This window comes from Rhinoderma darwinii, chromosome 1 (assembly GCF_050947455.1).
Source record: "Rhinoderma darwinii isolate aRhiDar2 chromosome 1, aRhiDar2.hap1, whole genome shotgun sequence".
NCBI classification, from domain to species: domain Eukaryota; kingdom Metazoa; phylum Chordata; class Amphibia; order Anura; family Rhinodermatidae; genus Rhinoderma; species Rhinoderma darwinii.
In genome coordinates this window covers 299,919,869-299,936,549 of record NC_134687.1, presented here as the reverse complement: position 1 = coordinate 299,936,549, position 16,681 = coordinate 299,919,869, and the positions used below count along the sequence as shown (strand labels likewise).

The 16,681-nt window shown below is 42.2% G+C and overlaps 1 protein-coding gene across 6 annotated transcripts in view; it reads left to right on the top strand.

The window, feature by feature from the left end:
* Positions 1-16,681, top strand: part of LOC142648115 (F-BAR domain only protein 1-like) — a 226,121-nt gene that overhangs the window by 156,865 nt on the left and 52,575 nt on the right. For all 6 annotated transcript variants that reach the window (XM_075825420.1, XM_075825423.1, XM_075825421.1 and 3 more), the window contains one exon: positions 12,427-12,544. In XM_075825420.1, the coding sequence (XP_075681535.1) occupies positions 12,427-12,544 (118 nt within the window). The remainder of the gene's footprint in view (positions 1-12,426; positions 12,545-16,681) is intronic.

Sequence of the window (16,681 nt, the reverse complement as noted above, 5' to 3'; positions counted from 1 at the left end):
GATTAATCAGGTACCAGGGGATATGCAGTTCAGGCAGGTGGGAAAGGGTTGACCAGGGAAGTGTTGTCTTAGGTGGGAGAAGTTGTGTAGCTGCTGCTACACGTAGATACTTAGCAGTTCATCTTGTCCAAGGTTGGTGTCGTGAGGCAGGAACAAGAGTGAGAGTGGGACAGTTGACCCTCTTATACCTTGTCTGTGCACATCTGTGTGACATCACATGCTCATGCACGTGCATGGGTTTATTGCTCCCTCATGGTATCTCCTTACCTGGCGAGGGGGGGCAAGCGGTTGAAGCTTCCGGCTTCCTGGAAATACAGGATTTGTTCACTGCTTATGGCTTCCACCCCCCCCCCCCCCCCAGGGTGTCTCATTACCTGGTGAGGGGAGGAATATACACCTTTCTGGAGGGACAAATATATATATCTACACTCACATGTACATAGATATAAATATATAAAACACCTCCCTTTACAAACTGGGTTTTTATGTCTTTTTTTTTTTCTTCTCCTTCCCCTACGGCTCTATTCACACGACAGGGTCCGAGTGTTCGCCCATAAACGGCCGTTTTGGTCTGTTTTTCTCGGCCGTTTTGCATCCGTTTCCGTTCCAGGCTGTGTTGACCCGTTTTGCATCCATTTTTTTTTCCCTGTCCGTTTTAAAAATGGATGAATTTCATTTGTACATTTTTTGTCACACACTTCCCTTTGTAAATACTGCTACAGCCCCCTTTTAACCCCTTAAGGACGCAGACACTTTTGGACCAAATGACACAGCCTCATTTTTTAAATCTGACGTGTCACTTTATGTGGTAATAACTCCGGAATGCTTTTACCTATCCAAGCGATTCTGAGATTGTTTTCTCGTGATATATTGTACTTTGTTAGTGAAAATATTTGGTCGATAAATTCAATAGTTTTTGTGAAAAACACCAAAATTTAGAGAGAATTTTCAAAAATTAGCATTTTTCTAAATTCAAATGTATCTGCTTGCAAGGCAGATGGTTATACCACACAAAATAGTGACTAGTTAACATTTCCCATATGTCTACTTTATGTTTGCATCATTTTTTGAATATCCTTTTATTTTTCTAGGACGTTACAAGGCTTATAAGTTTAGCAGCAATTTCTCATATTTTCAAGAAAAGTTCAAAAGGCTATTTTTTTAGGGCACAGTTCAGATCTGAAGTTGCTTTGAGGGCCTTATATATTAGGAACCCCCACAAATCACCCCATTTTAAAAACTGCACCCATTAAAGTTTTCAAAACAGCATTTAGAAAGTTTCTTAACCCTTTATGCGTTTCACAGGAATTAAAGCAAAGTGGAAGGGAAATTTGCAAATTCCATTTTTTTTGCAGAAATTCAATTTTTCCTGTAATACTGAAGGTTTTTACAAGAGAAACACAACTGAATATTTATTGCCCTGATTTTGCAGTTTTTAGCAATATCCCACATGTGGCCCTAGTGTGCTACGGGCCTGAAACTAAGGCCCCAGAAGCAAAGGAGCACCTAGTGGATTTTTCGGCCTTCCTTTCCTTAAAGAGGCTCTGTCACCAGATTTTCAAACCCCTATCTCGTATTGCTGCAGATCGGCGCTGCAATGTAGATTACAGTAACGTTTGTTTGTTTTTTTCAAAAACTAGCATTTTTGGCCAAGTTATGAACATTTTTATATTTATGCAAATGAGCCTTTCGTACAACTGGGCGTGTTTAAAGTGAAGTACAAGTGGGCGTGTATTGTGTATGTACATCTGGGCGTTTTTACTTGTTTTACTAGCTGGGCGTTGTGAATGGAAGTGTATGATGCTGACGAATCAGCATCATCCACTTCTCTTCGTTAACACCCAGCTTCTGGCAGTGCACAGACACACAGCGTGTTCTCCAGAGATCACGCTGTGACGTCACTTCCTGCCCCAGGTCCTGCGTCGGACGAGCGAGGACACATCGGCACCAGGTGACAGAGGCTACAGTTGATTCTGCAGCAGCATCGGCGTTTGCAGGTAAGTCGATGTAGCCTCTGTCGCCTGGTGCCGATGTGTCCTCGCTCGTCCGACACGATGCAGGACCTGGGGCAGGAAGTGACGTCACAGCGTGATCTCTGGAGAACACGCTGTGTGTCTGTGCACTGCCAGAAGCTGGGTGGTAACGAAGAGAAGTGGATAATGCTGATTCGTCAGCATCATACACTTCCATTCACAACACCCAGCTAGTAAAACAAGTAAAAACGCCCAGATGTACACACACAATACACGCCCACTTGTACTTAAGAAAGGCTCATTTGCATAAACATAAAAATGGTCATAACTTGGCCAAAAATGCTCGTTTTTGAAAAAAAACAAACGTTACTGTAATCTACATTGCAGCGCTGATCTGCTGCAATACGAGATTGAGGTTTGAAAATCTGATGACAGAGCCTATTTAAATTATATTTCAGGCCCCATGTCAGGTTAGAAGAGGTCTTGTGGTGCAAAAACAACAAAGGGAAACCCCCCAAAAGTGACTCCATTTGGGAAACTACACCCCTAGAGGAATTCATCTAGGGGTGTAGTGAGCATTTTGACCCCCCAGGTGTTTCATAGATTTCATTAGAATTGTGCAGTAAAAATTACATTTTTTTTTTTCCACTAAGATGTAACTTTAGGTCAAAAGGTTTCATTTTCTCATCAAATAAAAGACAAAAAGCACCATAACATTTGCAAAGCAACTTCTCCAGCGTACGGAAATACCCCATATGTGGTAATAAACCACTGTATGAATACACATCAGGGCTCAGAAGGGAAGGAGCGCCATTTGGCTTTTGGAGAGCAGATTTTGCTGGATTGGTTTTTCTGCACCATGTTGCTTTTTTGCAAAGCCCCTTAGGTACCAGTACAGTGGAAACTCTCCAAAAGTGACTCCATTTGGCAAACTACACCCATTGAGGAATTCATCTAGGGGGGTAGTGAGCATTTTGACCCCACAGGTGTCTCATAGATTTTATTACAAATGGGCAGTGAAAATGAAAAATTACATTATTTTCCACTAACACGTAGCATTAGTTAAAAATGTTTAATTTTCTCAACAAATAAAAGAGAAAAAGCACCATAACATTTGTAAAGCATTCTCTCCAAAGTAGGGAAATACCCCACACGTGGTCATAAACGGCTATTTGGACACACAGCAAGGCTCTAAAGGGAAGGAGCGCCGTTTAGTATTTGGAGTGGAGATTTTACAAGATTCGTTTTTTGACACCATGTTGCATTGAGCTATAGTACCAGTACAGTGGTACTCCCGAAAAATTACCCCATTTTGGAAACTAGATCCCTCAAAGAATTGATCTAGGGGTGTAGTGAGCATTTTGACAGCACAAGTGTTTTGCAAAAATGAGTAAACAATAGATGTTGCAGGTTGAAAATTGCTGTTTTCCACAGATATGCCATTTCAGTGCCCAATGTGTTGTGCCCAGCTTGTACCACCGTAGACACACATCCCATAAATTGTTAAGCGGGTTCTCCAGAATACAGTAATACCCCATATTTGGTAATAAATTGCCGTTTGGGCACACTGCCAGGCTCAGTTGGACCACCATTTGGCTTTTGCTTTGTGTTTTACTGGTATTTCAGCTTTTATAATGTGGGGGCATATGTAAGCTGGGCTGAGTACATCAGGGTATATGTAAGCTGGGCGGAGTACATCGGGGCATATATAAACTGGTCGGAGTGCAACAGGTCATAATAGGATGATGTAATAATGGGGTGAATGAAAAAATCCATGGATTGGTGTGGTACGCTTTGAACCAATCCTTTATGCACAGGCCGGGTTTATTGGGTATTATACAAAATATCTGCGCTCCAGTATTGCCTAATCTTTGACTTGTTCACTAGCCCTATAAGCCGCACAAGGCCCTAAAGTTTCCTCATCTCCGCTGCATCTACAGGGTCCACCTGTGGGGTCCAGCAAATGATGATGTGGGGTATTTAGTGAAATTCTACTGGACCTAAAAAAATGAGTCTGAGCCGTCATTTAGCATCATTGCGTTTTGAGTGTCATAACGTGTTATTTTTCCGTTGACGGAGCTGTGTGAGGGCTTGTTTTTTTGTGGAACGAGCTGTAATTTGTATTGGTTCCATTTTGGGGTACATGCGATGTTTTTTTTTTTTTTTCAGTGTTCACCGTGCAGTATAAACAACATGTTCACTTTATTCTGCGGGTCGATACGATTACAGCAACACAAAATTTATATTGTTTTTTTATGTTTCACTACGTTCCCACAATAAAAATACTCTTTTCCAAAAAAAAATCATGTTTGTGTCGCCATTTTCTGACAGCCATAACTTTTTTATTTTTTAGTTGATATCGCTGCGGGAGGACTTGTTTTATGCGTGACACACTGTAGTTTGTATTGGTACCATTTTGCGTTACTTGCAACTTTTTGATCACTTTTTATTAAATTTTTTTTGATACAAGATGACCAAAAAATCAAATGCTGTCATTTGTTTTTTATTACATTTTTTTACGGTGGTCACCGCGCGGTAAAAATGTGACATTTTTATAGATCAGGTTGTTCCGAACGCGGCGATACCTATTATGTATAGTTTTGTTTTTTTCATGTTTTCATTTTTTTTTTTCTAATAATAAAGGAGTTGATCAGGGAAACAGGGCGATTTATTGTTTTTATTAGTTAAAACTTTTATTTACTTATTTTTCTTTAACATTTTTTTTATTACTTTTTTCACTTTTTTTTTTTTTTTACACTGACCTGGGGACTTGAAGATCTGGTCTTCTGATCCCCGGTACAATACACTGCACTACTTATGTAGTGCAGTTTATTGTAACTGTCATTCATCATCTGACAGCGTATTAGGTCCTGCCTCGGGCATCCATCGCGGGGGGGCCGGGGGGTACAGAGGGAGCTCCCTCCCTCTGTCAACCACTTCAGTGAAGCGGACGCCATTGACAGCAATTGAAGGCGTTAAATTGCTGCGATCGGCAGTAACAGCCATCGCAGTGGGATGTCAGCTGTGTATGACAGCTGCTGAAAATAAAGCGCGCACAGCTCCTGTGCTCGCTTTATCTACAGGGCGTGACTATACGCCCGAGTGCGGGAACGCACTTTGTATCTGGACGTACAGTCACGCCCAAAAGAGGCAAGGGGTTAAGGACGCAGCCTAGTTTGGGCCTTAAGGCTCAGAGCCCATTTTTCAAATCTAACATATTTCACTTTGTGGTAATAACGTTGGAATGCTTAAACCTATCAAGCGATTCTGAGATTTTCTCGTCAGATATTGGGCTTTGTTAGTGGTAAAATTTGGTCGATCTATTCAGTGTTTATTTGTGGAAAAATTGCAAAATTTAGAGGAAATTTAGAAAAAAACAGCATTTTTCTGAATTGAAATGTATCTGCTTGTAAATCAGGTGCTTATACCACCCAAAATATTTACTAGTTCACATTTCCCATAAGTCTACTTTAGATTGGCGTAGTTTTTTGAACATTCTTTTATTTTTCTTGGACAATACTAGGCTTAAAAATATGAGAAATTGCTGTTTATGTTCTAAGGAAATTTCAAGCCTTTTTTTTTTAAGGTACCTGTTCACTTCTGAAGTGGCTTTGAGGGGCCTATGTATTAGAAACCCCCATAAAACACCCCATTTTTAAAACTAGACCACTCAAAGTATTCAAAACAGCATTTAGAAAGTGAAGGTGAAATTTGCAAATTTCATTTTTCTTGCTGAATTTCAATTTTATTCTATTTTTTTTCTGTAACACAGAAGGTTTTACCAGAGAAACAGTACTAAATATGTTTTGTTCAGATTCTGCAGCTTTTAGAAATGTCCCACATGTGGCTCTAGTGTGCTCGTGGACTAAAACACAAGCCCCAGAATCAAAGAAGCACCTAGTGCATTTTGGGGCCTCCTTTTTTTTTTTTTTTTGTTTTTTATTAGAATATATTTTAGGCAGCATACCAGGTTTGAAGGAATACCCAAAAAGTGACCCCATTTTGGAAACTGCACCCCTCAAGGAATTCATTTATGGTTGTTACCATTTTGACCCCACAAGTTTTTTTCACCGCGCGTATTTGAATTGGGCTGTGAAATTTAAAAAAATGCCCCATTTTGTTGCCCAATTTGTCCTGAGTGCGGCAATACCCCATTTGTGGTGATAAACTGCCGTTTAGGCCCATGGGAGGGCAAAGAAGGAAAGGACCACCATTTGGCCTACTGGGGATTTTCTGGTGCCAAGTCATGTATGTAGAAGCCCCAATACAGTTGAAACCCTCGAAGTGACCCTGTTTTAAAAACTACACCTCTTAAGGCATTCATCTAGAGGTGTAGTGAGCATTTTGACACCACCGGTATTGTGTAAAAGATAATGCGCAGCAGATGGTGCAGAGTTGGATTTTAAATTTTCTATACATATATGCCATTTCCGTGTCCAATATATTGTGCCTAGCATGCGCCACCGGAGACATACACCCCATAAACTGTAATGTGGGTTCTCCCGGGTACGGCAATACCCTACATGTGGCTGTTATCTGCTGCCTGGGCGCACGGCAGGGCTCAGAGGGGAAAGATGATGGGGATAAGCTGTGCAGAGTGCATCAGGGTAAGTAAAACTGGGGTAGATTGTTTGAAAATCAAGGGATGTATGACAAATTTTAACTTTCATACAGAGCCCTGGTTTTTCGGGACACGTCACATTGATATATTGTGTCCTTCCTCACCCCCCTCTTATAACAGACTTTGCACCTCTTTTTTGACTTTTTCCCCTTCTTGCCAGTTTAGGAAACTTCTCCTGGAAAGTGTTGCCCTGGTACGATGCGTGTGGCCTCGCTTCCAGAAGTACTGGGTGCCCCCCCTTCTTGGTTCCTAAAGATTAGGTTCTTGATAACCACCTCTTGAAATTCCAGGAAAGTTTCCTTCTGGCCTGTACATAGATTGTAGCACGTACGCATTGTATAATGCCATCTGTATAATGTGCACGGCCAGCTTCTTATATCACACCGCATGGCGCTGTAGGGCTTCAGGACTTGATCTGACAAGTCCACCCCTCCCATGTACCTATTTTAGTCCAGGATGCAGTCTGGTTTGGGGGTCTCTGTACTGGTACCTCGTACGGGTACATGGGTACTGGTGTGGTCATGTATTGTTGTCAATACAAGGACATCTCTCTTGTCCTTGTACTTGACACACAATATGTTGCTGCTAGAATGTGCCCTGCTCTCACCCCTTTTTGAGTGTTTGCCCAAGCAGAGTCTTAGGGAGGCGCCTCAGATTTCTTCTAGCAGTGCCGCATGCGCAGTGCTTCTGGAAGTGAGGCAGTTGAGTGGGACGCTGGTATAAAAATTATCCAGGTAGAGGTGGTAACCCTGGTCCAGCAGTGGGTGCACCAAATCGCACACAATTTTTGCTTTTATACCCAGTAAGGTGGGGCATTCTGGGGGCTGAATACTGGTGTCCTTCCCTTCGTATATCCTAAATTTGTAGGTATACCCTGATGCACTCTCGCACAGCTTATACACCTTCACGCCATACCTTGCCCTCTTACTTGGCAGGTACTGGCGGAATTGAAGCCTCCCTTTAAAATGTACCAAGGACTCATCAATAGAAATACAATTCTCGGGGGTGTATGCTTGGGAAAACCGGGCACTGAAACTATCTAATAGGGGTCTCCGTTTATACAAACGGTCAAAACTGGGGTCATCTTGGGTTGGGCGCTGCTCATTATCAGTATAATGTAAGATGCGTAGTATCGCCTCATAATGCATCCTGGACACGGCCATGCGGTACATCGGGGTGTAATATAAGAAAAAAACATTTTTATTTTTTTTTAGGTTTCAGTTCTGAAGTGGCTTTGAGGGGCTTATATATTAGAAATCCCTAAGAAACACCCCATTTTAGAAACTAGGCCCCTCAAATTATTCAAAACGGCATTTAGAAAGTTTATTAACCCTTTAGGTGTTTCACAGGAATTTAAAGCATAAAGTAGAGGTGAAATTTACATATTTCATTTTTTTGGTCAGAAAATCCTTTTTTATTCCGTTTTTTTTTTCTGTAAAACAGAAGGTTTTACCTGGGAAGCGCAACTCAATACTTATTGCCCAGATTCTGTCGTTTTTAGAAATATCCCACATGTGGCCCTAGTGCGGTAATGGACTAAAGCACCGGCCTCTGAAGCAAAGGACCACCTAGAGGATTATGAGGCCTCCTTTTTATTAGGTACCATGTCCGGTTTGAAGAGGTCTTGTGGTGCCAAAACAGTGGAAACCCTCCAAAAGTGACCCTATTTTTGAAACTAGACCCCTTGAGGAACTCATTGTAGTTTTCATGGGGTGCATGCGACTTTTTGATCAGTTTTTGTTCTATTTTTAAGAGGCGTGGTGACTAAAAAACAGCAATTCTACTATTGTTTTTTGTTCTATTTTTTTTAATTGTATTTTTGTACAACGTTCACCGTGCGCTATAAATGACATATTCACTTTATTCTGCGGGGCGATACGATTACGGCGATACCATATGTTTACAGTTTGTTTTTATGTCTTCTGGCGTTTGCACAATAAAATACTTTTTATTATAAATCATTTACTTTTTGTGTTGCCATATTCTAGGAGCCATAACGTTGTTTTTTTTCCCATCAAGAAAGCCGTGTGAGGACTTTTTTTTTTTTGTGTAACCAACTTCTGTTTCGAGCAACCATTTTTAGGTACATGCGACTTTTTGATCTTTTTTTTTATTCCATTTTTTGGGAAGTGAAGTGACCAAAAAATTGTGATTCTGGTATGGTTTATTATTATTTTCTTTTACGGCATTCACCGCACGGGATAAATAACTATAAATACTTTTGTAGTTCAGGATGTTACGGACGTCGTGATACCAATTATGTATAGTTTTATTTGTTTATTTTTATTAATAATAAAGGACTGATAAGGGAAAAAGGGGGATTTTTACTTTTTTGTTACTTTTTAAAACTTTTATTTTCTTATTTTTACACAACTTTTTTTTACTTTATTACTTTGTCCAACTAGGGGACTTGAGGGCAGGAGGCCCTGAACGCTATTCGAATACACTGCGCTACATGCGTAGTGCAGTGTATTAGAGCTGTCAGCTACTCACTGACAGCAAGCATAGTGGGTCCTGACTTAGTCAAGACCCACTAGGCTTCCGTAGATGGCATAGCCGGACGCCATTGTTAGGCATCCGGTTGCCATAGCCACCATCGCCGGCCAGTTTCATGTAGCGGGCCGACAATGGTAGCTTAACCCCTAAGAAGCCGCGATCGCTATTGAACGTGGCTTCCAAGGGGTTAATCAGCGGGGACACAGCGAGCGGTCCCTGCTGAAGTAGCTGTGGCAACTGCTGTACGAGACGGCAGCTGTCACCGCTCCTGTATGTGTCGGGAAGACGGCAGAAATGGCCGTTCCTTCCGCGACGTACTATTCCGGCGCTGAGCACAAATGATGCACTTAGCACGACGGAATAATACGAGCGCGGAGGGGCTAAGGTAGTGCCACACTGCCCCCCTTTAAGGTAGTGCCACACTGCCCCCCTTTAAGGTAGTGCCACACTGCCCCCCTTTAAGGTAGTGCCACACTGCCCCCCTTTAAGGTAGTGCCACACTGCCCCCCTTTAAGGTAGTGCCCCACTGCCCCCCTTTAAGGTAGTGCCCCACTGCCCCCCTTTAAGGTAGTGCCACACTGCCCCCCCTTGTAGGTAGTGCCACATTGCCCCCCCCCTTGTAGGTAGTGCCACACTGCCCCCCCTTGTAGGTAGTGCCACACTGCCCCGCTTTTGCATAGCACCCCCCATAGATGGCACCCCCTACCTTCCTGTAGATAGCGCCGCTATAGGGGACCATTCCAGGAGAAGTCCCTGACTTCAATGTCCATATATGGAGAGTAAAGTCAGGGACTTCTCCTGAATCGGTGTGGCCGGGGGATTAGGGATTCCGCTCCTACAAGGAGCAAAAAATACCCTTCTCCTCCTATGCGCTTAGCACTGTGAGAAGGGGAAGAGAGCGAGCGGCACAAAGCTCGGCCGTCACTCGGATCACATCCGATTGACAGCCGTGCTTTACACGGCCCAATAGACTTTTTTTTTTTTTTTTCATATTCAAAATTTGTATTGAGTTTCAATACACACAGATACAGAACACAGTGGAGGGAACATTAAAGGAAAACAACAAATAAGGCCAAAACCCCAAGCAAAAAAGTGTACATCACATCCCAATACAAAGGACATTATTCATTATACAGCAGAAGCATGAATGAGCCTAAAAAGCAAATAAGAGGAGCACTGCAAAGGATGAAACATACTAATAACAATTCAGACTCCTAAACATCAGAAGGTACAATGAGGCCAATAAATGCAATCAGTGAAGGAGAGGCACATTACCCTAGAGAGGGGAATAGAAGAAATCACAGAGATAGAGGAATAGAAGGGAAGGGAGGGAGGAAAACATGGGGAGCCTGGACTCAACTTCCGGGGTATCATGAGTGAAACGAGCAAGAACCGCAATACTCTTAACAGGGGCATAGTCGGACTCAAGTTACAGCAGTAAGATAGGAGGAGGAAGAAAGGAACGCAATCCATGGAGACCACGTAGACGTGTATTTTACAGAATATATAAATATATACTCAGCAGGTCAAGTCACAGGTTAGGTGCCAACAACGCAATGTCAAAGCACCTCCAACGTATAGTTACAATGTAGCATAACTCCAATGCATTATGAGAACAAATTGAGAGAAAAAAGGAGTCAAAGCACCACAAGTAATGAAAAAGATTACAAAACTTTATTAATATTTGAACACACCATATTAAACACAGATTAAAAATAAGGATCTAAAATACTAGTGTGGTTGATTTATGAAAAAATGATTTAACCACGGGTGTCCTACATTTGAGAACTTCAAATGTACACATATGCCCTCAGTAATGACCGGAAGCCAATATCAATATTGCATCATTGTAGCGTCTATAATCAAGTGTAACATAGTATAAAGATGGCGAAGTATGAGGACACACAGCAAAAAGAGGGTCCTGGTACCAATTGTGTAACGTGTTTAGAGGAGACGCTAAAAAGGGACACAAACTGAGAAACGGCTCAGGTTCTAGATTAGGTGCAAAGAGGGAGAGATATCCCGGCAGATATAATACCCTATGGGGTGCCATCATATCAGGCTTTACTGTGTGGGCCGTCTGACCATCTCTATTTACATGGGTAAGCTTACGTTGATACCTGCCATTTAAGGCAGATCCCTATTTGATGCAACAGTATTATATATGCCAGGATATCTCTCCCTCTTTGCACCTAATCTAAAACCTGAGCCGTTTCTCGGTTTGTGTCCCTTTTTAGCGTCTCCTCTAAACACGTTACACAATTGGTACCAGGACCCTCTTTTTGCTGTGTGTCCTCATACCTTGCCATCTTTATACTATGTTACACTTTATTATAGACGCTACAATGATGCAATATTGATATTGGCTTCTGGTCATTACTGAGGGCATATATGTACATTTGAACTTCTCAAATGTAGGACACTCGTGGTTAAATAATTTTTTCATAAATCAACCACACTGGTATTTTAGATCCTTATTTTTAATCTGTGTTCTTTAATATTGTGTGTTCAAATATTAATAAAGTTTTGTAATCTTTTTCATTACTTGTGGCGCTGTGACTCCTTTTTTCTCAATTTGTTCTCATAGTGTATTTTACAGAAGCAGCCAGGGAATGGGCCACCAGGTGTTCCATTCTCTGTATCAAGGCAACCTCTTGAAACCACTCCTCTAACGTTGGGGGTATCGCCGTTTTCCACCTACGCGGGATCACTGACTTTGCCGCCTGAAGGAGATCTCTAGTTAGGGAACTCTTATAAATGTGTAATGGCATAGGGAACATAAATAAGAGCCGCCTCAGGAGACTTGGTAACAGAGACTCCAGTAACCTCTAATATTATTTTAAGTACCGCATCCCAATAGACTTTTTTTTTTATAGGGGCCGGGTGAACGGACGAAAATAAAGCATGCTCCATTTTTTTGACGGCCCGGTAAAAAAATCGGCCGTGTGAATAGCCTAATTTGGGGTCTAGCGTTCCTAATGCGGCCGTGTGACGGATGTTCAGAAAAACAGCCGTCACACAGCATGGAATCCCTGTCGTGTGAATAGGGCCTTAGTCTACACTAGGGATGTGGTGCCTAATAATCCCATTAAAACGATGACGGTTGTAAGAATAAATGCCTCTAAAAATCTTTTTGAAAGCTCTCGTCAAAGACATTTAGGAAAGTTGTAACCCGATATGATTGAAAGTTCAAGCTTAACAGACAGATTATCCAGATTACTTTTTATGTGGTTGCTGAATTGAAATAGCTTGATGGAGTGCTAATGTACATGTTCTAAAGTACGGCTGGGACCTGACTAAAGCTTTTTGTATTCTATCTACACATTTGTTTCCCAGACAGCCTCTAACAATCAGTCAATCAATCATTCTCTACTGATTCCTGGTCCTCCATCTAGTACAAGCAGTGACCGTGGATTCTTCTCTCCTCCAACTTTAAGTGCCGGGCTGTCTGTTGGTAAGAATGTTTGGGAAAAATTACTACATAGTACATTATGCTTGCATCCCTCTTATCAATTCTGTTGCTACAGCCATATCTGCAAGTGGGACATTTAAGACGCCATATCTATGATGAATAGGTGTGTAACCTGTTTGGCACAGAAGAATTTGGTAAATTGCCAAAAAAAGACCTTTAGAGGAGGTGCCCGTACGACATAGCTTCTCAATGGGAGTGGGAGGCAAAACTTCACCAGAACTAAAACTCGAAGTTACAACTTCACAATAATGGAACCTATCGGAGTCTGGTTGGTGTAAGGAACGAGTTAGAAACTCAAATGAACGAATTTCAACTGAGGATGTGTCCACCATATCAGCTAATCGAAAGAGACCCACTGAATACCAAACCCCTTACCATAGTGGAAGTTAAGTTTTCAGGTATGGAGGGATTTTACCATATAGAAGTCATAGGGGACCGCGCAGACGCCACAGTGAAACGATGCTGGGAGGAGAACCAAATATACCTTGTAAACCTCATGGGACCTAATAAATTAGTAGGAGCAGGAAGGGAGTCCTAGGACCATAGTAAGGAGTTAGATTGAGAAGTAATGGCTCGCACCTATTCTCCCGGAGTCCAAATATTAAAAGCATATTGGGATGCCCATGACACAATATGTCTAAGATGGACCGTCCAGTAATATTTAAGGATATCCGAAAACCGAGAGGACTTCCTGGTCCCTTTTTGTGGGCATCACAGACTTTGGTATCCGATCACGTTTAGTATCCCAACTGAAGTTAATGTTAGAGAAATCTGAACCGAAAGCGTAAAGAGTTTCAAAATAGTAAAGTAATTTAGGCAGGAGAGCCGTCTTAGCCACCGAGATACGTCCTAACTAGGAAATCTGATGAGGTTTCCATTTAATAAGGAGGTATCGTAATTCACAAAAAAGGGGGGGATTACACGAGTAGAATAGTAAAATAAGATACATCCCCTACCTGCGAAGTAAATTGAGCGTGGTAAGGAAGAAATTCAGAAGAAGGGTCTCCGTCTTTTGAGGTATTATTTTTTTTTATATACTGATGGATGACCATACTCCATTAGAGCAGCATGTTAGGCTATGTTCACACGGAGTATTTTGGGGGAGGAATATCTGCCTCAAAATTCCGTTTGGAACTTTGAGGCAGATATTCCTCTCCCTGCACGCCGATTTTCGCGGCGATTATCGCTCCGTTTTTCGCCCGCGGCCATTGAGCGCCGCGGGCATAAAACAGCGAGATATACGCTTTCTCCTGCCTCCCATTGAAGTCAATGAGAGGTCCGAGGCGGAAGCGCCCGAAGATAGGGCATGTCGCTTCTTTTTCCCGCGAGGCAGTTTTACTGCTCGCGGGAAAAAGACGCCGACGCCTCCCATTGAAATCAATGGGAGGCGTTCTCGGGCCGTTTCTGCCGAGTTTTGCGACGCGGTTTCCGCGTCAAAAAACTCGGCAAAATACCCCGTGTGAACATAGCCTAAGACAGGGAGGATATGTAGGCCATCTTCTGTGGAAATAAAGTTCTTAAACTTCCTATCTCACTATTATACCCTTTTGTCTGGGTGCTGCAAAATCGTGGCTGCTAAGCATTCAATGCATAAAGCAAAAGGAGTGGTGACAACGGACAACCCAGCTGAATGCCATTGAAGATGGTAGAAGGATTGGAAGCAATATTGGGCAATTTAACAACCGCTGACAGGTTGGCGTAAAGAACACAAATAGCTGTCATAGAGGCACCAGTGATGCATATGGACTTAAGAGGCCAACCTAAATGGTCAAAAGCCTTATGTTTGAAACTCTTTTCCGCATCGAGACGAAGCAAAGGGGCTGATTTGAGATTGCTTGTTTGCTACATCAATCAAATCAATCGGGCTAGTGTTATCACCGCCCTGACAGCAGGGAACAAAACACACTTGGTCCTTATGTATAGGGGAGGGTAGACCAATATTGAAGCGATTCTCCAAAATACAGATCTAAATCTTAAAGCCAGGGTTCAAAAGGGCTGTAGGTCCACTTCTAGCACAATCTTGAGGGTCTTTACCCGGTTTAGGGGTCAGGGTAATATTGAAATTAAGCATTGTATGGGGGATTGCAAACCATCCATGAAGAAGTTCTGCTTGATAAGTTTCATAATGAAGATGGGTAAATTCATCGGGCCCAGGGATTTTACCATTAGGCAAGTCTTTAATAGTATCAAGCAGCTCTTAATGAGATAGAGTAAAGGTAGGAGACAGATTGTGCGTGGGTAAGTTACTAGAGAGAAGATGGGCATGCAGACTTCTTGCTGGAAGAGAAGTAGGGAGGTTATAAAGATTAGAGTAGTAGGTGCGGAATAGGGCAGAGATGTCCTTGAGTCCTCTTTTTATAATCTAATAAAAATATATATTTTGAAAAAAAAAATGTCCTTGGGATTATATCTAAAGCAGCCAGATTTATCTTTAATCTCCTGTGGAGACTGAGCGATAGTGTTCCCTCAAGAGTCTAAGAGTAAGGGCCTTATTACCCTTCTCATTGAAGCACGGTTTAGAGCGCCTTCATTACTCCATTTTACGAATAGTTGGATCTTTCATTTGCGCTTTAGGTTCGGTAAACTTGCGGAGGAAGGATGTGGAGGACCTAGTAAGTAATTGAGATTCGAGGGTTTGAACGAGAGTCTTAAGCTCTTGCGTCTTAGGCACATCATCTTTAAGACTGGATGCCAAGGCAATACGTTTACCTCTCAATACTGCTTTATGGGTTTCCCACAAAGTAGAGCGGAAGGGGATGGGAGTGTTCGTTCTTGCTAAAAACATCAAGATATGGTTTATAATAGTGTCCCTATAAACAGGCTTTTAATCAGTCTCGTTAAAGCTCCAATGACACTGTCTAGAAGAAGTGAGGAAAAGGACTACAGGAGCATGGTCAGACCAAGAAATGAGCTCAATGTGTGCATTATGAAGCCGACTGAGTAAGGGTATTGCTAAAAAAAAAAAAAAGAATCCAATCTGGTATGGATATTATGAGGGTGGGGGAAAAAAAGGTCAACGATCTATGGCGTATTCACTACCCACTAATAGATCGTAAAGAGCATGAGCACGCATAAACTTACGACAACCCAAAGAAAGGCAGGACTGGGCCTGAGGCTTCATGCACACGACAGTGCCCATAATTATGACCCATAACAGGCACGGGCGGCCGCCTATAGCCGGCCGTATAGGAGCACTGTCCGTAAAAATGTTAAAAAAAATAGGACATGTCCTATTATTTTCGGCAGGTTTCTACGGCACGGACACCCTCCCGTAGAAATACGGGAAGGTGTCTGTCGGCCATAGAAATTAATGGGTCTGTAATTACGGGCGATTTTGAGATAGTGTGCATGGGGCCTGAGTAGGGGGCTTATCAGATAAGGACAGCTGATCCATTAATTCCGTAAAAGGGATGTTAAAATCGGCACCAGCATTCCATGCCGCTGGAGGACAGGCCCGCAAAGAGAAAAACTATCTGAGAAACGAAAGTTGGGACACATTGGGGGCATATGTATCACTTAAAATGTTTTTTATTACTTTTTGGGTTGCATTCTCCCCATTAGCCAAAATGTAGCAGAGCAAAGGCTATGCTAGCCTACCAAAATAGCAGTGTGGGCACGGAGCTCAGCTCTCAAACATCTGCTCCCGTTTGCATCCAGGCCATGCCCCCAGGGAGGCCATTTTTAAATGCCCAATTAGGAAATTCTGAATTATAAGAAGGGGCTCCCCCCATTCAGTACCCTTCTTAAAAGACCAGGCATATGGCTACAGAAAGTCTCTTATTCTAGAAGACCAGTCATGTCCTATGCATTTCATGGACAGCCCATTGGTTCCAATAGTAATGCTGTGTAATGCTTTAATCTTCCTCTGCAACGCCACCACTTGACAAAAATACCACTTGCTGCTAGGTTACCCTGTAAAATACAGCTGATTGTTGGGGTACCAACAGTGGGTCACCTTGTGATCCGCTTATTGTCAAGGGACCCTTTTAACAAAAAGGGATTCTCGAGAGCGGATAATGCCTTTTAGTGAGTGACCATTGTTTTTTGGTTGCGGATTAGATGACTGACTTTTTTTATTTTATTTTTAATAGTTTTATTGATCAGAACATACAAGAAATA